The sequence below is a fragment of the Nestor notabilis genome, unplaced genomic scaffold (genome assembly GCF_000696875.1).
Source record: "Nestor notabilis isolate BGI_N333 unplaced genomic scaffold, ASM69687v1 scaffold17308, whole genome shotgun sequence".
Classification (NCBI taxonomy): Eukaryota; Metazoa; Chordata; class Aves; order Psittaciformes; family Psittacidae; genus Nestor; species Nestor notabilis.
Window position 1 is genome coordinate 23,098 of NW_009939772.1, and position 23,538 is coordinate 46,635.

The following is a 23,538-nucleotide window of genomic DNA, read 5'->3' on the forward strand; positions in this document are numbered from 1 at the left end:
AAGAAGATCTGAATTTTACAGTTAAGCTCTGACTTCACATTTCCAGGTCTATGTGACCTTGACAAGTCCCCTAATTTCTTAAGTGTTTGTTTCCTTATCTGCAAGACTGAGAATTACCTCAGTGTGTAAAGATGCTTAGCTAGTGTTTGTGAACGCCTGGAGAGTCTGAGAAGATGATACATCTGATGTAGCCTGTTAACCTGGCAATTTGGAGATAATATACCATCTGTTTATGGAAAAAGGAGAAGTCAGCTTTAAAAACCAAAATCCTGCTGCTTCTGTCAAGGAAAATGGATGCTGGTTTTAGCTGATGTGTAGCTGCACAAATGTCTTACTTAAAAGGATCACATTTCCCCATTTCCAGTAATAAAACTTGGGGAAATAAACAATGCAGTTATGCAGAAAATAAATTATGCAATTAAACACACTGTTAATGCTAAAAAATATGAATCTACATCAAGATGTTACTTCATGTTTTGCAGTTTTGTTGATTGTATTCCAAGTGTTGTGTCTCATAGAGCTTGGGGGGGGGCCGGGAAACTGAATAATTTCTTACAGATAATCTTAAAATACACTTAATTTTGAGATTGTCTTAGACATTTAAAACCTATGCGAGTGTGTTTGATGTTGACAGCAGAGATTAATCAGTGAAAGTATATGTCAGCAATATGAGTCAATTAGGTCAGATAACCATCGTGCCTTATGTCAGTCAATTACAAAGCATATTTTTAACAACAGGAGACCTTTCTGCACTTTCAGTAACAAAAAATGGTTGTGTGTGAAGCACTGTATCTCTTTACCTTTTTAGAGCAATGTTAGTCTGGCTATGCATGAGTGTGCATTAACAGTTGGGCCGTTTGATTACTTGAAGCTGGGAATGCATCTACAGAACGAACAGCGGGCAATCTGATCTAAGTTTTATACTGATATCCTAATTTTCTAAAGTAGTAATGTCACTTCAGTCATTTCGTTAACTTGTAAATAATGATTTTAGCACTCGTGTTTTCTTAACACTGCTGCAGTAAAGTGAACAATTCTCAAAACTAAAAGCTGCAGCTTAATACAGCTTTAATTGATCAAAATTGAGTGCAAGCACTTGCTCTTCTCAGCATCTTGTATGGCACTGCAGCTGTTTGAGGCATCTTCTGATTGGTGTCTGTGCCAAAAGATCCTTGTGTTTGTACTGGTAATAAGAGAATCACTGCTTTGACTTCCTTTATTCAGACATCATCTACAAATACTGTTTAAAAAAAATTAGGAGATCTTCAAACACTGCTTCTCCAGGCTGGTAAGCCTAAAACTCAATTAGTGAGAGTTACTTAAAGAATTAAGCCAAGTACAGCCCTCTGTGCAGGTGACTGATTCAGCTATACAGTGGCAAGACATGTAGCTTGAAGGAATTTGGGTGATCTCCAGGCACGTTCCTGGTGTTGAAGAAGCAACTGTAAGTGCAGCTCTGTTGATAGATCTTAGCTGAGTTGTGTAAGGTCGTCTTGCTACAGTTGGTGTCTCAGATGATTTTGTAACCTGTTTCTTAACAGACAGGGAAGAAACTCGATGTCCTTTCTTCTTTCCTTCTAGCAGTTTAGAAATAGCCACTGCTATCACCCTCAATTAGAGGACAGAGCATGATACTGTTAATCCAGCCATCTTCAGCATGTTGCAAATGGTGTTACTGTTTTCTCCCTTTGTAACTGATTATCCTGTTTGTTGCTAATGCTTTCAGAAAGTGCTTTCTGCAGGTTCATGTGAAATAAATAAAAATATTAAAATACTAAACTCTGTCCCAAAGATTATATCTGTACAGATGGTGGAAGGGGGAAAAACCCCTTATGCTTAGCTACGCCTTGATAACAAGGGGGACAGTTCTATCTAGAATCATTTGTTTTAAGTGGCTTTTCAATCCTCATGTGTTTTTAATTGTAGGTTACAGTCTAAAGAACCCATTTCAACATACCTCATATACACTATGACACTTGAAAAGCTGCAGTGAGTAGGCAGGGTTGTCAGCTATGAAGAACAGGCTTTGAAGTGTTTGTTTTAGTACTTTGAGATTTATGTCTTCAATTCCAGAGATTTTTTGCAAATGAAAATGTGAATACCTTAACTAGAATGGTATATTTCCATGTTTCTGGAGAGAAGTGAATGCTTCCAGTAGCACTGAGTTGCGCGTTTTTCCACACTGAAATCAAAAGAGCAATTCTTGTTTTGGTTGTAGTTTCCAGTACTGTTTGCCTCATGTTGACTGCATCTGTTCCCAGCCAGTGTGGCTTGCCTCATTGATACAAATAAATAAATAATAAATGAAATACCATGTTCGTTGATGAAACAAACTCTGCTACCTCCATGTAGGATCAGATCAAGTGTGTCTGCCTGGCATTCCCGGGACATGATGCGGGTACACATGAATGATTGGACAGTATCAGCCAGATTGGAGCACAAGCTTGCTTAGTTGTGCTGCTGCTGGCAGTTGGTCATTTAGTAACAAGGGTGGAGCAGCAGCTGTCCTGGGAGTGGAGAAGAAGGGTCACAGGGCAAGGCAGAAAAAGGGACTGGAGTATTGGATCATTATGCAAACGATCATGAGTATTTCCTGCTGTGTTGTGGCGGGGCATTAAGGAGCCGCTGGACAATTACTGCAGTCCTCTTCCAGGATCGCCTTCTGAAAGTGCAAAATGCTTGTTCCTAGTGTTAAGTTCATGTTTGACTTATATTGCTGTTAGGTATGTTAGCCTGCTTGAAGGCAAAGCTGATGGGTAATCACCAACAGCAGAAAAATGCCCAGTCTCTTTGGGTTCTTACCTTTTTCTTTGTTTGCCTGAGCCCGCCCTCATAGCCAACTTCTGAGAGAAATTACGAATACCCTGTCGGATTTTCAGACTACCTTCTTGTGTCTGTCAGTTTGAGGGTATCTGGTTGGTCCCCCAAGTTTCCCAGTGTAGAGCTAAACTTTTAAATTACATTGGGTAAAAGGATTATGCAGCAACTCTGTTCTTGACTCTAGTCTATGACTGTCACCTTTCCTTCATACTTATTTTTTAATTCATTGCAAAGAGGTTGTTAGGTGCAAAATACAATAAGCATGAAATGGGAAGACCTCTCTGTCAAGCTCTCAAGTTTTTGTTTGTTTTTTTTTTTTCACATGGAGCTGGTGGGAAAAGCAATTATAATTTGGAAGAAAAACACTTAATAAGGATACTTAAAAATGGAATGGTGCTTAAGAGGCTTTGTCAATAAGCAGTTTCAGGCCACACTCTGAAGAACAGCTTGGATATCCCAAAGGATTTTTACAGCTATGTCAGTGAGTCTAATTACAGATAATACTTGTCTCGCTTAAGGATCTAACTGAGGCATGACTTACACCAGTGAGGCTACTGTACTAGTAGTGTTAATACTGCTTTTTGTAATTTAGTTGACTGTGACATACATTGAAATTACGTATGTGTAGGATGAATAAATTGCTTCTTGTCTGATAGAAGTATCTAATAGTTTATGGGTTTATTTTTTTAGGGATTATGTGAGGAGTGAATTGGAATCAGGATATGAAGGGCCAATGTACTTGGAACCTCTCTCTATGAATCGCTTCATGACTGCTTTAGTAGGTAAGTGCTTTAAATATTTGTGATGCAGGAGAGAACTCTGCCTAATTCTCTTCATTGAAACCTATGCACGTTTTACCTCTTGGTTTCAAATCTCTCCTCACTTTTAGTAGTTGTGTTTTCCATTAATATGCAAGAAGCATGGGAAGTTAGGTGTATCCTGCCTGGCTTTTTCTGTGCCACTGATTTACCAATACTCTTGTACTTGCAGTGTTGAAGTATTTTCTAGGTCTGTTTGTCATGCTCTGCCCCTGCATTCTTCTCAGACACGTCATCTGATTGAGGATGACTGGATTGTCTGTAACAATCTGTAGGTGCAAAGTACTATAGACATTTCAATAGTAACTTGTATTTGTAGTGCTTTTGTCAATTAAAGTGTTGTATAAGTATTATTCTTTATTTGCCTTATAGATGAGCACTATCATTCTCTTACAAAAAACCTGGTAATATATATTTGTGGGTGTGTACATGCAACTGCAGTAAAGAGTAACAAGTCAAGACTACATTTAAATTGTGTTTGATTAATGGCAGAGCTGACGTCTCTACCTAAAAATCCAAAATACATCCCAAAACATTGGATTTTCTAGACTGTTCCTCTACCCTTTGAACTTCAACTGGAAGAGAATAAATTCAGTGTTAAGGTTGCTACACCACACCATATGTTCTACTAAGAGGATATTGGAATATACACATACTCCATGTATATTTTAAAATTAAGCCTGAGACAAGCTTGGAAGAAAAATCTTAGTGAAAGGAATTAAGGAAGATCTATGGTTTTCATCAGAGTATTGACAGGTTTAGCCAGCCATGTATGGCTGGCAAAACTCAGCTGCTTTATGTTCACTTGGAGCTGCTACTGGCAGATACAAATGGGTTTAGTTCTTTACTGTGTTATGTCTACCAGAATATATACATCTCCTGATTGCCTGCATCCTTACTTTCAAATGTAGCATTTGTCTTTGCTTTTAATATTTTTAATAGAAATAACATTGGTATTTTTCAATGAAAGGGAAACTTCAGATAATCAGATTTTTTTTCTCTCCTGAATTTCTAAATACATTTTGCTGTCCTGTCAAATGCCACCAAAGTACAACTAAAGCCCCTAGCGTGTGTCTATGACAAAATGTTGTAATTAGCCCTTTGAATCTCTCCTGGGTGCAATGCAGGGAACCCATGATAAAGCAGAGTCCCTCAGAGAGCTTCACAAAGCACGAGGCAGGCCTAGGCAGGAAGAGGTCAGGAAGTGTTGCGTCATTCGCAGACAGAAACTAAACCAAGACTCAAGCCCATTATGCTTCATCCAGGTTTTAATATGGATTAAAAATAAGTGAGAAGATGGTAATAATCTTTGTATCCCATACTGTTTTGGGTTTTACTGCATGTCAGACTAAAATGTCCCCATATTGTAATGCACTAAACTGTCATCTTCACAGGAAAATTAATATACAGGTGCTTTGCTTCATCTTTTTCTTAGATGTTGTGCTGCAGCACTGTTGACAAAGGCCTGGGGAAATAATGGTGCTACTGATCCAGCTCTTGTTCCTCAAAGTTCTGGTCAGAATTAAGGGGATGATATAGAGTATGCCAACTGCTTCACAGATGTAATCTTTGTTAATGCTTTTATTCATTAGTGCTTTTTGAATGGGCTCTTATAGTCATTTCTTCCATGCATCTAATTCAGCCTGATGACTGTTGACTAGAGTTACTAATGTTCCAAAGTGCTGGATGGAAGAAATAAATGTCTTTGAAGACTGTCCCTTGGATGAGTGTGCCACTTTGTGAGCATATCGGCTGTGAACGTTGTAAAGCTGCATGGTTTTGGACGCTACCATGAAGACTTGCTTTTTCTTAGTGCATAATATGGGATTAGATATTAACTTTAATATATATATATAAAAAATAATATATCCCAAGTTTTTAATAGCCTTTAACAATGTCGACAGGGAATTTGTTAACATCAGCTTTTTAAAATTGGGAATGAAATACAGTTCCGAACAGTGGCTGTACCATATAGGCTTTCTTGTTGCACATTTTTCATTAGCTTATGAGCTGGGTGGCTTTGGCTACCTGTCAGCAATATTTAATGTATTTGTGGATGTTTTGGGAAGGGAAAAGAATGGGCAGGAACTTAAGGCAATAGATTTCTTCCTTTATTGCCTCATTCCCTAGCAGAAGAGCCTGGCGTCTTCGTGTCCGGTCTGCAGGAAGAGTCTGACTGTTGGGCTCATTAGCTGTGTCTGGCAGTTTTCAGTCCATGGTGTTTTAAGTTTATGGAGTGTAAACATGCAGCTGGATTTGCTAATCTTAGCAGATAGGTGAAGTGTTAGAATCATTTTATGATTCAATACAAGGTACAAGCTAATTTCTTCTGGCCGATGCTGCGATGTTACATGTGATGACTGACAGTGTACAGCCCCACTTGGAGAAAAGCTATGATTTTCTGGAGAGAGAGATTGTCTGTCCTGAACTAAGGTACTGCTTTAATATGGGAAGTACCAGTCATTAGAAGCTCTGTTGGAGGCATTTTCAGACCCTTCTTGAAGGGGCTGAGAATTGACAAGGTGCAGACATCGGGAGCTCCAGAGAAAGTGCTCCGTGTATTTCCTTTGATGGTGTACAGCTCTCCTTCCCATGACAAGTAACGTTTGATCAGTGTTTAAATTAAAAGGGTGGGAGGGTCAGAGAGTTGAGCAGGGATGACCAGCATACTCGGCACATCACTGCTGGAGGAAAGCAGGTTTTGCTGTTGCATGAGATGAGACTGAACTCAGAGGTCCTGTTTTGTGATTGGAGAGGTCCAGAGCCATCCCAAAGAGTACTGGGTTGTTTAATGTGATGTTGTTGCAATATTTTATTTCAGATGATGTCACGCTTACTAAAGAACATAATGGATGCTGGGATTTGTATCCCTTTGTGCGTGAAGCTGGGTTGCCTTAGTTACCATGAGTCGCAGAAATCCTTGCAAGCTGACTGTGCCAGGCTCCTGAATATTACAGCACAGCAGTGTGCTGGTGGTATCTTAAATGGGGTTGTAGCAACGTGTGTGTGGGCAGAGAACAACAAAGCAGAGGGAGAATGCTTCAGAGCTGGTGTGCTGAACTCCTGAAAAGATGAGTAGAGTAACTTTCTCTGAGGCTTACAAGCCCCAGCATGCTGATAGTGTCTTGCTGAGAGCAAGGGTGCGTGTTCTGAAATGAAATCCACTAATTCAGAAATACATCTAGTAAATTGGTGGTAGGCCTTCAACTTGAAAGAGGACAGTGTGAAGGAGGAAGAACTTTGTGTGCTTAAGTAGGAGAGATTAGAGATTGCTTTCAGCTCAGTTGCAGTTATTTTTAAAGCAGAAGTCCTTTCCTAGATGGGGAAGCTGAGCAGAATGAAAGCAAAGCCCTGCTACTGCTATTTCTCCTCTCACTGTTTCCCTCCCCAACCCATCCAGAAGGGCTTGCAAGGTCAGTAAGCTTATGTGAACATGTGAAGTTAGTACTCACCTAGAGATGGTAATAGCCTTGATTTTGTTACTCTGAGTTTTGCTAAGGCTAATTCCTGGTTTTGGGAAAAGTTGTGAAATGCAAACATTGTTGCAGGTAGCTCCGAAACAGGATAAGCACTTGGGTTTAGCACCACGTATTGTGGCTTTCAGATATTGGCCAACACAGATGGTGAATAAGGTTCTGCTTTTAAATAATATCCAATAAACTTTTTCTTACTGCTAAGTGGTGAGAATTGTTCTTTTCTGGGCAGTGTATTTCTCCCTCTTCTGTTCCCTCTGAGAGAAAGGGTTACAACTTCCAGTGACTCTAATCAGAGCAGTTACACTGGAGTGGTCTGCTCTGGAAATACCAGCCTCCAGATCTCTGGGTGTGTGGGAGATGTCCTTGTGGCCCTGCCAACTCTTTAACTAGAATTTAATCATTAATTACTTGTCACTTGAAAGCTTCAGTCTGTGCAACTGCCTCAGGCACTATGAAATTATTGACGTCTCAGCTGCTGACCTGGCTGTTCTCCTGTTGCTCTTGGCCAGTAATTCCTCTTGACCGTAGAAATATTTTTGCTCTAAAAGCCATTTGGGACCTCTGATTATTTTTTTTTTTTGTGTAGATTGGAATGAAAGAGGAATATAGCTGTGCTTCAGAAAAGCTACTGTGGTGTATACAGATCCCACCAGTACTGAAGTTGAGCTGGGAGTATTAAAGAAAAAGAGGGATGACTTGCTGTGGGTTATCCTTTGCATGATGTATTCCTATGACTTCAGATTAATCTGAGTATGAATCTACATGTGTTTTGGGTGTACATCTCATTAATCTTTACAGTGGAAACCTGCACTTCACATAGGTTGAAAATGGTGTTAGCCAGCAAAAGATGCAGAGGAGTCTGGTTTCATAACAGATATGTCCTAGTTAGAACTGTCATAATATGCTGGATGTTAACTGCGTTATGGAAATATAACGTATTAAAAGCTGGTGTGTTTTGTTTTTTTTTCCTGAAGGGGATAATCAGCTTGATTATAAAATACTGTGTCACGTTTTCAGGTCAGCTGGTGGTATGTACGCTCTGTTCCTGCGTCATGAAAACAAAACAGATCTGGCTTTTCTCTGCTCACATGCTCCCTCTGCTGGCACGACTTTGCCTGGTCCCTTTGGAAACCATCGTCATCATCAACAAATTTGCCATGATTTTCACTGGTTTGGAAGTTCTCTACTTTCTGGCATCAAATCTTCTGGTGCCCTATAACTTGGCAAAATCTGCATACAGAGAGCTTGTCCAGGTAAGACAGCAAACGTAACGATTTCATTTTCGTTGGCCTGAGCCTTTTTTGCAGGAAAGAAGGAGAAAAATACTTTGGCTATCTTCTGTATGTGTGTTACTTTTTCTTAGCAAACCAAATATGTTCCTATCCATAGGACATTTAATTTATGGTAGCTTATAATTTGTATGGGTGAGCAGTTAAGACATTAGTTTGAATTATGCTGCTGGCCAGCTGAGCATGTTCACTTTGCTTGGACTTTGCTTGGTCCTGCCCAAATCCAGGCTAAAAGACAAGGTTGTAGCAGAATTACATTTATTTAAAGCCTCATTAAGTGAGCAAAGTAATCCCCATGCATTAATTGTAGTAGCTGTTCATTTCAAAAGATGCCTTCTGTATGAAAAGCGTTTATAATTATAGTAGTGGTAAAGTGGGAGTAACACTAAAGCTCATTTTGACTCTAATAATCACTGACTTAGTCAGTGATCTGTAACTTGCAGACAGTGATTTGAAAAGTCTGTAGTATTTTCTTTAGAACAGCAGCATTGCTGAGACCTCTAACAAAAGAGTTAGCAGAAACAGAGGAGACTGATTTGACACGTATCCATTTTGTTAACACTTTGACATCTAATATTTAGTTGAAAAGGCACTTTGTTAGTGTACAGAAACATCACACCATGTTTCTCTATAAAAATAAAATGTGTGTGTGTATGTGCATACTTCTTTGTATTTTGACATAAAAAGTTTGATGCTTGCTTGAACCACTTGCTGGATTCTTTTCAAACCAAGCCACCGTTTTCTGACTTCTGCTGTTCAGTCCCAAAGCAGTCTGAAAATTAACTTGTTAAGCTCTTGTAAAGCTCTGCTTTGCTGTCATATCTGTCATACACAAACAAAAACTTGGCAGCAGTAGGTGTCTAGTGTGCCAAGGTCTCAGCCTGTCATGTTGATCATTACTGTCTGGTTATTTATTTTATATGTAATTGATCTTTGGAGCAGGATCCTTTCTGTGTTTGTACAGCATGTAGCATGGTCTGATCTCACCCATAACTGGCTTGTAGATTTGCTGATTAAAAACTAATTTGGGAGTTAACTGGCAAAGCTTCAGTATCTTTGTCTTCCAGTGGGAATAGGGAAATCATGCTTGCTGTTGACTTAATGTGGTGGCATTTGGGGTAAACCAGTTGCATGTCTTTGTACAGCTCGAAAACTTGCAACAGGTTGGAACCAGCACTTCCGGTTTCCATGTGCATGAACGATACAGCATTTAGCTTCCTGAAATGAAATTCAGATTGGATATAGGTTTGAGAGTAATGTATCTGTTTGGTTTTTTTTTATTAGACACTTGTGTTTAAAACACATCAACATTTTATGAAATGTTTAATTGCAAATACATTCATGTGTGGCAGAACTGGTCAATATTAGGATGTTAAACACCAGGAGTGTTTCCTGAGACAGCCCTAAAAGGTGGGGCAAGGCATGCTTTGTGTGTGTGTTTCAGGCTATGTCTAATGGTATAATTTTAAAGCAAGTCCAGAGCCTTGGCTGCCTACTTGCAGCAGAAGATGCCAGAAATACCTCATGGTTATGAATCTACATTATGAGCGTAGCATGACCCTTTTCTGATGCGGTGAAGCACTCTGCCAGCAACTGCATAGGATAGCTTGTATTGGTCCCAGGCCAAGGAAGAGCCCAGGGGGATTCCCTGAGGGCTGGTATACTTCTTCCACATGTCTGTGTGCAAAGCTAAATCCAAGACCTTGGCACCATATCCCTGCCACAGCAGCATATGCTTGTCCTTTGGCCACAATACGTACTGCAGCAGGTCCCATGAATATAATATCCCTCGTGCTTGTCATGAAAGACTAAGTAGGCAGCTTTTTTAGCCTTTTTTTTTTTTTTTCTTAGCTGAAATTTGCTAGCCATTATGGATTGTATGTCACTGTGGGAAGCAGGTGATGAGGAAATAGTAATGAGTGATTTCCTCTTGAGCTTTTGTATTAAGTCCAGCTATATGAAGTTCCAGCTTCTTGGAAATGACTGCACTGTAATTTAGTCTTTGAAGCTCAAATGACTTCTTTTGTATTGCAGAATCTTCTGAAATAACTCTTAAGCATTAATTTCAAAATACTTGGTAGATTAGGAGCAGTCAGAAGTCTGGTGCATGTTCTTTTTGGGATACTTAAAATGTCTGAGGCATTTAGTTTTGCCTTAAAAACAGGTCAGTAAAGCAGATATACTGTGCTGGTGATGCGGCTGCTATTTCAGTACCTATGAGTGCAGCAACTCGGCAGTAGCTACAGAGAAAACAACATTGCTGTGACTTAAGCTGGCAAAAAGGTCCAAGAGGGTTGTGTGTTAACTGGAGGCCTGTGTCCTCACCCCTCTGGCTGTCAGTGGGCTGCAGTCAGCAGCTCCCAGACAGTTCTTGGTAGGAAGGTGCATTCAGCTGGTCTGATAGTTTGCAGCACAGTCAGGTACTTCTCTCCTCTTCACGATAGTGGTAATATGTCGCTGCTAAACATGGGTTCTCCCTTTATGAGACTGTAATTTGATGTCTCCTTTTCTTTGGGATGGCTAATGCCATGTGAATTATCCTTAGCTTCCTTGTGGCTATATTGTTGATTGTCCTTTTGTTATCAAATCATGGTTGCTGTGAACCTGTAACAAACTGAATTTTTCTGTCTTGTCCAGGTGGTGGAGGTGTATGGTCTCCTGGCTTTGGGGATGTCTCTGTGGAACCAGCTGGTCGTCCCAGTTCTTTTCATGGTGTTTTGGCTTGTCTTGTTTGCTCTTCAGATCTATTCCTATTTCAGTACACGGGACCAGCCTGCCTCAAGAGAGAGGCTTCTCTTCCTCTTCCTGACAAGGTAATTAACTAGTCTGCAAAAGGTTTTCTGTTGTTACTATCTTCTGAAATGAGTGTGCTTTTTTAGACACTGGGTATGTAGGTTGGCTTTATTGCATTTGGATGCCAAGCAAATATTTGTCCTTATTGCAGCGACCACTCATTTAAGCCCTGTTAAGCTTGTCCTTCAGCGGCATGAATCCCATTCAGAACAGACGGCATTAGTGGAACTGTGGGACAGTTCCCAGAGAAAGCAAAATACTCCTTTGGTGAGGAAATAGCTATAATTAGAGCTTTGGTCCAGAAGTTGTTTTCAGTATACAGATTGGTTTTAAGGCTGAGATATTTCAGCTGAATTTCAGTCCAGCTGATACTCATGATTGTGGTGCTTTCTGAGCCTTGTATGTCTTGTTTCATCATTCTGGTGTGGAACATGTTCTTGAGTTCATCCAAGCAGCCAAAGTACTCCACTCCCAAAGTACTTTAGAGCCCAGTGGTTATTTTGGCAGAGGTGTAAAGATCTTGGATACCAAATTCCTTAAAGCTTTGTAAAAACGGTTGGCGAGATAAAGGAGAGGCCTGTGTTCATGCTGTTTCTGAGAGAAAAGCAGCATTTGGGGGATTCTGGCTGGAACCACTGTGCCTTTGCTGGCTGTTCTTTAACTAGAAGTGACAGCATACAAAAGGGAGTGGGAGCGTGAGGCAGAGAGGAACTGGGTGTGCTGCAAAGGATCAGTTACACAAATTAGATAGGGTAATACTGAGATGAGAAGAGGTAATAGTTGTCTAAACACAAAGGCAACAACAGTACATACTCTTCAGAGATCATACGCCATTAATTCTGCTGTCTGGGCAGCAAATTGAGTAACTTGCTAATCACTGCAGTTTTCTAATCAGACTTTACAATTGCTTACCTTTTTCTTGCCTCTCTGTGTATGTATCTGTCTATGGTGCAATAGTGTAAGCTGTCAAAAATCACTGTCATTAAGGAGAAATGTCAGGGATTTTATTGCATGTAGTATTACGATTGCTTACATTGTCACACTGCATTATGTAGAAGTGCTGACTATGTTACCTGGTTGTTCACTAAACCATTGGTCTCTGAAGTTTTTCCTCCTGTTCATCTCTGCTGCAATTTTAGCTTTGTTACAACCAAGCACTGCTGTTAGCAGAGGTGGGGGAAGTGATTCTTTTCCTTATAAATAAGTTGATTTTATTCCTACGCCAAATCGTTAATTTCTGTTTATGGCAAAATGGGGAACTTGCTTTACAGGCTTGCATTGACTTGATCTGTGAGTGATTGAATACCAGTTGATCTATGAAGTTCTCCCTGCAAGTGGAAAAATACAGGAAAACTATGCAAATGTTCTCAACCCTGTTGCAGTAGAGAAATTATAAATGCTTATTAATCTTAAAAACAAAAGCCCAATACCACTAATAGCCTCTTACCTCCTAGGAGGGAGCTGAAATACCTTGTGAGGGTGGTTTATAATGTAGTGCTGGCTGTTCAACAAAAAGGAAGAAAAGGTGTGCTCTTCCATGAGAGTGAGTGAATTCTGCATCTCTGCCCTTCTCTTAAAATATTATAGCTGGAATTCAGGTGAGAGCAGTTGGGGTGTGCAGAATAGCTGTGTCCAGTCCTCATAGGAATATCAGAGTGGAATATCAGAGTGGCTGTTCTGGCTCAGACCAAATACTGTCTAGCCCAGGATCCAGTTTCCAGCAGTGACTGTAAATGGACACCTGGAAAAACATCCGCCCGTAGTTTGGCAAACAGGATGCTTCCTAGTACTCATTCAGTCCTGCATCCAGCTTCAGCTGTCAAGCTGCATTAGCTGGATATGGCTAATATGCACCCAGTAACCCTCAAAAGGACTTCTCTTCCATCAGTTTGTGCTTGCTGCTCTTGAACCCATGTACACCTGCATCATTGAAAGATCCCGAGCAAGGAGTTTCACAGCTCAACTTGGTCTGTATGATTAAAAAAAGATCTATTTTGATTGTTTGAACTCATATAGTTTCATTCAGTGCCCCTCGACTCATGTATGGCGGTAGGAGAACAACATACCAAACAGTTCTGTTCTTTAAAATTGAGAGTAGCATAAGTTTGTTCTTCCCAGACTGGAAAGCTCTTGCTTGCATGTTTACTGTTTAAAAACTGTTCTGCACCTTTTGTTGTCCTTGCTCTTGTCAAGATCCTTTCCGTGGGTATGTAACTGCTGTTGCATTTGATTTTTGAGAAGCCTTGAAGAGTTCAGCTCTTTGGGGCAATTTATAAACATGTGCTTGACACATAAATATAACACTCAGAGCTCCCGAGGCTTCTCTTTGAGCTCTTAATTTTCTCTGGGACCCTTGCTTAGTAGATCATCTGAAAGTAAATTCATGGGTGTTAGAATTACTTTTGGCAAAAAAGGATTGGGCATCAGACAGAAAAGCCAGAGTCTTGATTTGTGATAATTTATTTTGAAGGAAAACTTAAGAGTTCCTCAAGTATCCTGCAGAAATACCTGCTTTAAATACTGCATTTCTCTCTACCATTGAGCAGCAGGAAGATTTGAAAACCTTTTCAGCCCTGCCCAGCTTGGTAACCAGGCAGAATATGAAGGCTTACTAAAAGCCCTGCAAATAGTATATGTAAACACATCAACATATTCTGTTGTGAATGGCTTTCAAAGGAGTTTTCCAGTTAAAGATGACATTAAGAGAGACAAATTAAATGTCTCTTGGACAAGCTTTGTTTATTTTTGAGGCATGTTTTTCCTCAAAGTCCTTTTGTCAGATCACTGGACTAGTTCACTCTTCAGTTGGTTAATTAGCCTGACATAGTTTTGACCAGCGCATTTTCTCTCACAAAACTATTGTCCTGGTGAACAAACAAAGATTTTATTTATTTGTTTGTGAATGGGGGTGTCAGCGTATATTACCTTGGATAATATATGTGAGGATTTCCAGATGGGTAATCCCTGGTTGACAGGGATTTCTGGTTCCATGTAAATTGGCGCTTTACGTAGTGCTGGGGCATGTGGTGCACTGCACCGCACCTTGTTCTAGCAGCATTGTGTTTCAGAAGCCAAAGTACACTCTGAGGCTTAGGCTGCTCCAGACATTGCAGTGCCAGGACCAGCAGAAGGTGAAGGGAGCTGAAGTAATGCAGCTATTCTCAGCATCAGCAGATGTATTCTGGGGTCTCAGTCGGTGTGACTTCACTGCTGTAGCAAAAGAGAGCAAGAAGCCTCCTGCAGAATACTCTTTGCTGTCTTATTTGCTGCTTCTGGCTCAGCCCTATGAAAAACAGGCATTGCCTGCCTGAATCTCATGTGAATGCTACTGCAGAGCTCTCGGTCTCCCAATAACAATTATCAGTTTGATGTTTGTTTGCATTATGGTGGAGCTGAGTGGAAAGCGCCTTATTGAATTCATCTGCTTCAACTCTGTGCTTCTCGTAGCTGGCAGAAATTTCAGCAGGTAACCTGGATGCTTGACTTAAGGTTATGAAAACCCTGCGCAAGCAGGACAGTGCCACCGTGTGGCACAGTGCTGGAGAGGGACTGGAGGAACACCATAGCACAGCCCTGACAGCAGCATTAGCTGGGATGAAGTTGTGTCTTGGGAAAAAGTAACAGAACACATCTCATCTTTTTCTTTTTCTATAGAAGCATTTCATGATGATTTAGAGTTTTTAATATTACATCAAACCAATCCAATTTTGCTTTCAAAGCAGCTTGCACAATTAACAGCACAAGGGGAGAGCTCAGCACATTGCTTTTAATTGATGGACCTTTTCTTTTTGTTTCTTTCCCTCTCTCCTCCCAGTATTGCTGAATGCTGTAGCACTCCGTACTCGCTGCTGGGCTTGGTCTTCACAGTCTCTTTCGTTGCTTTGGGAGTTCTGACTCTCTGCAAGTTTTACTTGCAGGGTTACCGAGCATTCATGAATGATCCTGCTATGAACAGGTAAGTGCCTTGTTGTGCCTAAGGTCTAAAAAGAAGGAATTTATACAGAAACATACAGGTTGCTTTGCAGTTTTTTAACTTATGAACTTTAGGGTATCCTTGACAGGGTTTTTGTATGCCGGTCTTTGTGCACTGGAAGGATTTGAGGTGAAAATACAGCTTGTCACAGACTTCTTGGGAGATGGTTAATTTCTGTAATAAATTCAGAGCTTTTAGTTGGGATTTATGAAAGCACATTTGAATTGTCTTAGTGCTTTCATTTTCATGAGTCACTGGAAAATTTTCGTGTGCTTGGATAATATAAACACTTCATCTTTCCATTTCCTCATCCTGTAGTCATGTGTGAAACATCACTAATCTGTGAGGCTTAAAACACAACGTTGTATGGATTGTCTGTAAATTACCATGGGAAATAGCCAAAATATAGAAACTGCCTTTTCTTAACACTTGTCCCAACTTGTCCAATATGAAATTGGGATCCTATGTATGATACTACCTTTCTCAGTTATTCCAGCCCTTAACTCTGTAGAAAGTTCAGACCATATGCAAAAGAGTGTTTTACATTTTGGATCACATGATGTGGAAGTGAAAATGGTATAAATTGGGGGTGCTCAGGAGTAATCTACATAAAAACATCTTTCGGGTAAGAATGCAGTTCTGGGTGATCTCTTCTTTAACTGTGTCAAATACTGGTGCTGCATTGTGGTTGCGGAGGTATTCAATTCAGTTTGAGGTTCCAAGCCAAGAAGAGGACAGCATATAGGTACAGAGAGGGTAAACTGAAAGATGGGTAAATTGCTGATTGCCTGAACTGGGCACAGAGTGGGTTATTAAGCCAAGGATGTTTCCCCAGGGCCAGAGAACAGACAGGAGGGTGGTGATGGAGAAATGTAACCAGTGGAGAGGGTCTTCATGGTGATCTAGGAATGAGGCTGACTGGTGCCCAGGTGTAAACATAGCAGGATTCTTATGGGCTCATATAGGCAACACTGAGGCAGGTAGGTTCTTCCTCTTAAGACACAACCTAGGTCCTTATAAGGCCTTATGCGGGGGAGGGCTCTCTGATTAGGTGGTTTCTGCTGGGCTGCATGTAGCTCACACACTGCTAGGCAGGAGCAGTCTGAAATCTGCTGCCTCCTAACCCCCAGCACCTCAGTGTTTCTGAAAACACTCTTCTCTGATTAAAGCCTTATCAGGGATATCAGTAAAAGCTAGAACAAGACATTTGAAGGATTGTGGCAGAAAGAGCTTATTACCTGGTGTTTCTAGATGTATTTTTGAACCATCATTGACACACAGAAAGATGTAATTAATTGTTCTTTTGACTCTGTTAATCTGCAGGGGAATGACTGAAGGAGTCACACTCCTCATCCTGGCTGTGCAGACAGGTTTGATTGAGCTCCAAGTTGTGCATCGGGCGTTTCTTCTCAGTATTATTCTTTTCATTGTGGTGGCATCCATACTTCAGTCCATGCTGGAAATCGCTGATCCTATTGTCTTGGCATTGGGAGCCTCAAGGGACAAGTAAGAGACTGGTTTCCTAAAATGAAAGTTACTCAATGCTGTTTTAGGAGGTGATAAACTAGTAATTGATGGCCTGATTTGGCTTTTTAGTAGCTTGTAAAGTTACCCTGTCTTTTGTATGCAGATTTCTTTTCCAGTCTAAATTCTCTACCTTTTCCCTTCCTATCCTGCTTTCTCAAGAGCACACAGTATAATACTTTTCTCTGTGCTGTATGCTGGCAAACAGGGGGTGACTTTGGTCACCTGCTCCTGCCCAGGACTGCATCCATCTATCCTGTTCAAGGCCATGCTGTTATGCAGCTGCTGGCTGCCCACCCTGAGAATGGCACTGTGCAGTGGGTATTCTCCATAGCAAGAGTGTCAGTGCACTGTGGTCTCAGTTATGCAAACCCAGGACTCCAGTGCCTATGGTTTTCCCACCCACCATTGTGTGGCTTTGCAGAATGGTTTTGCTTAACCTCTTCTGCAGTTGGGTAGGTTTCCCTCTAATGCAGTGATCTCAGCTAGTTGTTGAGGGTGGGAAGTTTCTAAGAGTGACCTCCTGTTAAATACTGTAAGCCTTTTTATTTTTTCTGTGATACTGTGATCCCAAAATGGTAGGGTTTACTGGTAGAAAATAAGAGGTGGAAGGCTTGCATTAGTGCACCAGATGTTCTAATGATGTGGGATTGTTGTTTAAGTTCAATTTCTGATTTGAAAAGCTATACTGGTATCTGGTGTTCTTGTATTAATCTGTTTGTATCTTTGTTAATTTCTTCTGTCTTTTTTTTGTAACCTGTAAGTGCAGACATGAAAGAGAAGGTTTATTTATGTGTAGAGAGTTTGTTTAGCTTAGAGGCTACTTGTAGCCAGTATGTTGTGCCACCAGCAATGTTAACTTCAAATATAGTAACTCAGGGAAAGGGAGTAGATCCAGGATATGAGCATCTGCCCAGCTTAAATAAGCAGTCTGTGGTGATAGTGAGTTTTAACTCTCTTCTGCCAAATCTCCTAGGCAGTTCTAAATCAACTAAAATCAGGATAAATTCCACTTCAGCTTTGCCTTTCTCCCTCACCTACAGACACAGAATTGCATGCCTCGTAGTGTTCTGATGTTCCTTTGGACAGTTTCTTAGCCAGCTTCTGCTGCTGTCATTTCACTACTCCTGTACCTCATTTCCAGACCTAAATAAGGTTAAAATACCTGAGGAACATGCAGAGGTAGTATAGTAAATTACTGGAGATATCCTGAAAGCCTTCCAAATGGGTGGGTGTAAAAAGATTGATGATGTGTTTAGGTTGGGGAGGAAATGAGGAAGAAGTAAATGATAGGAGCAGAGTAAGGAATGGCAGAGATGAATGTTCAAGTCCTGCTACATTTCTTTTGTGATGTCTGAATTGGGGAATACGCTTCTAAAGGCAGCAGGGTTAAATACGGTGATGAAAGAAAGTATCTTTTTCCCATGCATATTAGCAAAAAGACACAGAAGAGTTGTAGTAAGTATATAATATGGGTAAACTGTTTATATGGAGAAGTGTACAAACAGATATATGCAGAGTTGGTAACTTTCTTTATTTTACTGATCTTTCATCTGAAACATGCAGTATCTTGCATACTTCATTTGTCCAACCTCTGACCTGACCCATTATGACAATTACTGCGGGTTAATTTTTTGCCCATAATCTTTGTCTTTGTATTGAAAACAGGAAAGGCCATGTGAGAGAGAACTTTTCATACTATATGTGGTGTAGGCATGCATGCTGGGAATGAGACTGTGCCTGAGTAAAATACAAACTCCTTTCAACAAGTTAAAGCCTTGAGCAAACATCTAGTGTGCCTACATCCAGCAGACAGCCTATTCTTATCCTGACACTCAAATCTGACTTAAAAAATAAAACCCTATTGTGTTGTTTGCAGGAGTCTCTGGAAGCACTTCCGAGCAGTCAGCCTCTGTTTGTTCTTACTCGTGTTCCCCGCGTACATGGCCTACATGATTTGTCAATTTTTCCACATGGATTTCTGGCTGTTGATCATTATCTCCAGCAGTATTCTAACCTCTCTTCAGGTAAGAACGTTAGCCCTGTAGTAACTGTGAAGCCCTGATTAACTTGTGATCCTGTTACTCTAGAGGAGGATAAACATGATGAGGAAAGACCAGGGATGATAGAAGGGCAGAAGTACAAGATAGGATCTAAAATCTCTTTCTTTAGCCTGTATCTGAGGCTAAGGTGCTCCTAGGGGTGGACTGAGAACACAGGTGAATGGAAGTTATTTCAAATTGTAAATCCAGAAGGCTTTCTGGTTGGATTTGATAATCTTAAAGGTCTTTCCAACCTAGTAGATTCTGTTCTATAACTATCATAGTAAAAAGTTTTTTGTTTTGTTTTTTTTCCCCCAGAGTACTCATTCATGTATTGTTACTCAGCTATGGCTCTTTGAAAATGACTTGACATCCAAAACACAGTAGTATAAATACAGCAAATGTTTTCTACTATGGGTATTTGTTATAACACTAAAATCACTGCTCAGGATGCTCAGTACTTCTCTTGAAGCAGCTCAGCTATGCTCTTGACTAAGGAGAGCACAGAACGGGAAGTACTTGGGAACAAGCTTACATGCTTTGCAAAAAAGAGCGATTTTATTTGTCTTGAAGCTCAGCAACAGTTTTACTACTTTGGGGCTCACCTGCTTTCTATCTGGTTTGGGAGCATTGTGTGTACAGAGCTCCTTGGACAATGCGGGATTGCTTACGCCTTGGTTCAGAATAGAGTGCTGAGCTCATGGTCTTTCACTGTGTTACAGGTGCTTGGAACACTCTTCATTTATGTTTTGTTTATGGTGGAGGAGTTCAGAAAAGAACCTGTAGAAAATATGGATGATGTGATTTATTATGTGAATGGCACGTACCGGCTGCTGGAATTCCTCGTTGCTCTCTGTGTGGTGGCATACGGTGTCTCGGAGACAATCTTTGGTGAATGGACTGTGATGGGTTCTGTGATCATCTTCATTCACTCCTATTACAATGTGTGGTTGCGGGCCCAGCTGGGATGGAAGAGTTTCCTTCTTCGTAGAGATGCTGTGAATAAGATAAAATCACTGCCTGTTGCCACAAAAGAGCAGTTGGAGCAACACAATGATATCTGTGCTATCTGCTACCAGGTAGGAATGAAAGTGATAGAAGATTGACTTAAATTTGAATACCTCTAGACTGTCAAGTTCAGTCTGCAACTAATAAAATAACTTATTTGAATTATGGTTAATGAGTAATACTGTGCTCAGAAAATCACTTGAATTACCCAGTTTTCTGCTTTGTGTAAATTGATTTGGGGTGCGGTCACAGAGCTTTTATGAATAAAGAGATAGTTTGGAAGTGTTAAAGTTTCATTCCTCTTTTTTTCCTCAAGTTACACAACAAACTGTTTCCTTGAGCTTCTTTGAAACCTCTTGTGTTTGGGTTGATCTGGTCTCAAAAGTAACAGCAAATGTCCCCATTCTTCATTAGTGGAAGATTTTCTTAGTGAAAGACAATGTGTACTCCGTTACTGATTTCTTGTTATTCCGTAGAAGCAGCTCAGTCTTTACAGACATCACTACTTCCACTTCATGTGCAATGTCAATTTTATAAGAGAAACCTAATTATCAAAAGTCTTTCGAGTGTAAGTCAGCAGATGTAAGTACCTTAGAAATCAATGCTGAAAGTAGTATCTCTATCACGCCTCTAGCTCCAAGGTCTCTTTCTCTTGAATAGAAATTGTAGTTAACGTATGACAGTGAAACCACCCTAAGATAAGTGTGCAGTTGGAGAGCAGTTGGATTGACTCCAAACTTGATACTCCAGATACTTTGAAGAGTAAAACTACCAGTGCTATATTGAATGAGGGTGTTTGAAACACCAGACTAGTAACATGTACGTCTCAGCTGAGAGTTCAGGGAGGTTACTTGATTTCTGGCTTGCTGCTCTTACATGTTGTATCTGTAAGTGTGCTGGTTTTGACATGCACGATTGCTTCTTAAACCAACTAATCCTGTGACTGTCATCCTACAAGATCTTTTGTTTAATAATATCTTATAAACAAGGCTTTTTGCGTAATTTCTAATCCCTGTGATATAAACAGCCAGACTTGGCCAGTGTTTGTATTTGAATGTGGAGGCTTGTTGGTATGAAGGAAGGAAACATTCTTTTACTTATCTGTGGACTCCTTCACTCTTCTGTAGCTAATGGACCCATCAGATGTATGGGATGAGAGGAAAAGAATGGGATTACAAATAATGTGATCTTCCTTCTTTTTTTTTATGTCTTTCAGGATATGAAAACTGCTGTGATCACACCATGTAGCCATTTTTTCCATGCGGGTTGTCTTAAGAAATGGCTGTATGTGCAAGAAACCTGCCCTCTGTGCCACTGCCAACTTAAGAGCCCTTCACAGCTTCCGGGGCTGGGACCGGAGCCAGTTCAACAGCCAAATTCTACTGCAGAGCAGAATGCCAGACCTGGAGATGCAGCTGAGCCACCTGGTGCTGAACCTGACAATGGGCCAGATGCGAAGGACAGCCCTAGCAAGAGCAATGGCCAGGTTGCTGGAGGACAAGATGGCCTGGAGGGGTCTCAAAACATGGACAGTGACACAGGCCCGTGTGAGGCCAGCCAGGGAGCAGCTTGTGCTGCAGAACTAACAGCAGCCCCAGAGGGGTGCCCCGCTCCAGATCCAAGGGTTTGTGTCCAGCTCTAAGGTGGCAAAGGATGATGCAGGAACAAACACATTTCAGAGATCTAAGTTTGACTCAGAAGAAAACCTATCCTTCCACAGCTGTGAAAGAAGTTTAGCTGTTAATGCTGGTCAAAATGTAATCTCCCATGCTGATTTTTATGGGCTGCTTGGTAGTGGTAACTCCAGTGAGATGTAGTAGAAATGACTCCAGAAGCTCTCTGAACTGCGGGCATAGGAAGGATGTCTGGAAACAAATTGCAGTGAAAGAGTTTTTTCAAGACGCAGGTGAGGGATAAGAGGAATGAGAGGTCTGGGAGAGGTTGCAGACAGACAGGAAGAGGGTATCACATTCAGCCATGTCCTGGGGTACCTGAGAGGTGTTCAATGCAGCAAGTTGCCAGTCTCTGGTCGCTGACTATTTTTTATGGCACGTAAGCAAAAATCAAAGCTACAACAGCAGTGATTGTACTAGAAGATGGAAGCACTCTTTAATACGTCATGTCTATGCTTTGGGTGTTCTTGGTGGGGCAGTTGCATTTGAATTCATGTAACCTATAGTGACTCTTGACTTTTATGACGGAGTCTTCAATATTTTGATGTATATGAAATTTTTGCTAATAAAGGGCACAGTCTGGGCTGCATGAAGTAAACTAAAGCTCTAATGAACACTTTGGCCTCTGCTACCATGTGCAGGAGGCAAGTGGGATGAGTTTTAGGGCACAGATAGAGGCCTTGCAGTACTGTGCTGTGTAATGTTTAATTCTTGCAGCTGAATTAAAACAGTATTAAACTCTGGCGATATTTGCACTTTGGGAATGAGTACATTATTGTGTATGATCAGACTCCGCAAATGCCACTTTTAAAGCTGTTAATAGGTTTGCACCTTTTTTTCTTTGACAAGGACATGTCCATACTTAAATTTTTACATTCATCATGGCTTCAAGTAGAACTAGGGACTGGGGTGGGGGAATAGGTGGGAGTAGGGAGCAGGCAATTTTTTTATGTGAATTTTGATATGAAGAGAAATTAGTCACTTATTTATACGATAGGCTTGACTCAAGTGTTTTTCAAAGTCGGTATTCCTAATGTGAAATGTGATACTATTTTATTTTTAGTAGTAAATTTGGATGTAGACTGACAGACATAGCTGAATGTCTTAATAAATTACATTTGAAGATTTTTACACCTGTTTATGTGATTCTTGCACTGAAATGCCATGAATTAAGTATGTGTTGAGAGGCTCTTCTGCAACAGTAGCGCTCTCTATTCCCCTTGGAGCTCAGTGGAACTTCTGATGCACATGCTCTTCCCCCATTTCCATTTCAGTGCTGTGTGTCCTGGTGATACCTCTTGGCCTCCCCCAGGCCTTGCCACCAGACTTGGCCACAGTAGCAGAACACTGGGGCATGTTTGCTCCCAGACGCCGTGCCTGCTGCTGAACACCAAACCTATTTCCTTCTCATTTGATAGGATGGGGGTGTCAGTTACACCATCCTTTGATTCTGTATCTCGGTTTTGTTTCCTTGCATATTAATCAGAAATGTAGATTTTCCATGTATTTCACTGATCCTTGCAAAGCTTTTATAAACACCTCCATGTGTTTGGAGGGGGGGAACTGTGAGGCTTTTTTCTTGTACTCTTCTTTTTCACTGCTGTTAATCAGTGGTCTGGGTCTTGCTTTTCTGTACCTGCAGTTCCGTGGAATTGAATCTCTCTCAAAATGATGTGTATGTATCCAAGCTTTTAATCTACATAATTTAGACTGTTTCCATTCCAGCCACACTTAAGAGCCTGTGGAGGCAGGAAATGGGGGTTTTGGGGGTAGCACTGTTAACGGGGTGCTCTTTAGTATTGTGAAATGAAGACTTTCAATTCACAGAGTATGTTTTTGAAGGATGCAGATGTTAAACTCTGCTTGCTGTCCCTGGGTGCAGAAAAATGACTCCAAAAGTTCTTCATGCTAGCGATGGGAAGGTTTTCCTTTGTGTAAGATCGTCTCCCTTGCATGGTGGGGAGCAAGTGATGCCCAAATGATCGGGAAGATCATTGGTCTGTCTTGTGAAATGAAGGTTGGAGGGGTCGTAACTGCTCTATGGATACCCTAGAGTTAATGTAGGGAAGGGAGGAGACGAAATCTCCTTACCTGCAGGACTTTCATGCAGGCAGTGGGGCAG

The 23,538-nt window shown here is 40.9% G+C and overlaps 1 protein-coding gene across 1 annotated transcript in view; it reads left to right on the forward strand.

The window, feature by feature from the left end:
- Positions 1 to 21,385, forward strand: part of RNF145 (ring finger protein 145) — a 35,701-nt gene extending 14,316 nt beyond the window's left edge. Inside the window, exons 3-10 of the mRNA XM_010020036.1 lie at positions 3,511 to 3,602; positions 8,132 to 8,367; positions 11,041 to 11,216; positions 15,011 to 15,151; positions 16,493 to 16,675; positions 18,573 to 18,720; positions 19,458 to 19,814; positions 20,960 to 21,385. Of these exons, the coding sequence (XP_010018338.1) occupies positions 3,511 to 3,602; positions 8,132 to 8,367; positions 11,041 to 11,216; positions 15,011 to 15,151; positions 16,493 to 16,675; positions 18,573 to 18,720; positions 19,458 to 19,814; positions 20,960 to 21,385 (1,759 nt within the window). The remainder of the gene's footprint in view (positions 1 to 3,510; positions 3,603 to 8,131; positions 8,368 to 11,040; positions 11,217 to 15,010; positions 15,152 to 16,492; positions 16,676 to 18,572; positions 18,721 to 19,457; positions 19,815 to 20,959) is intronic.
- Positions 21,386 to 23,538: the final 2,153 nt, after the last annotated feature.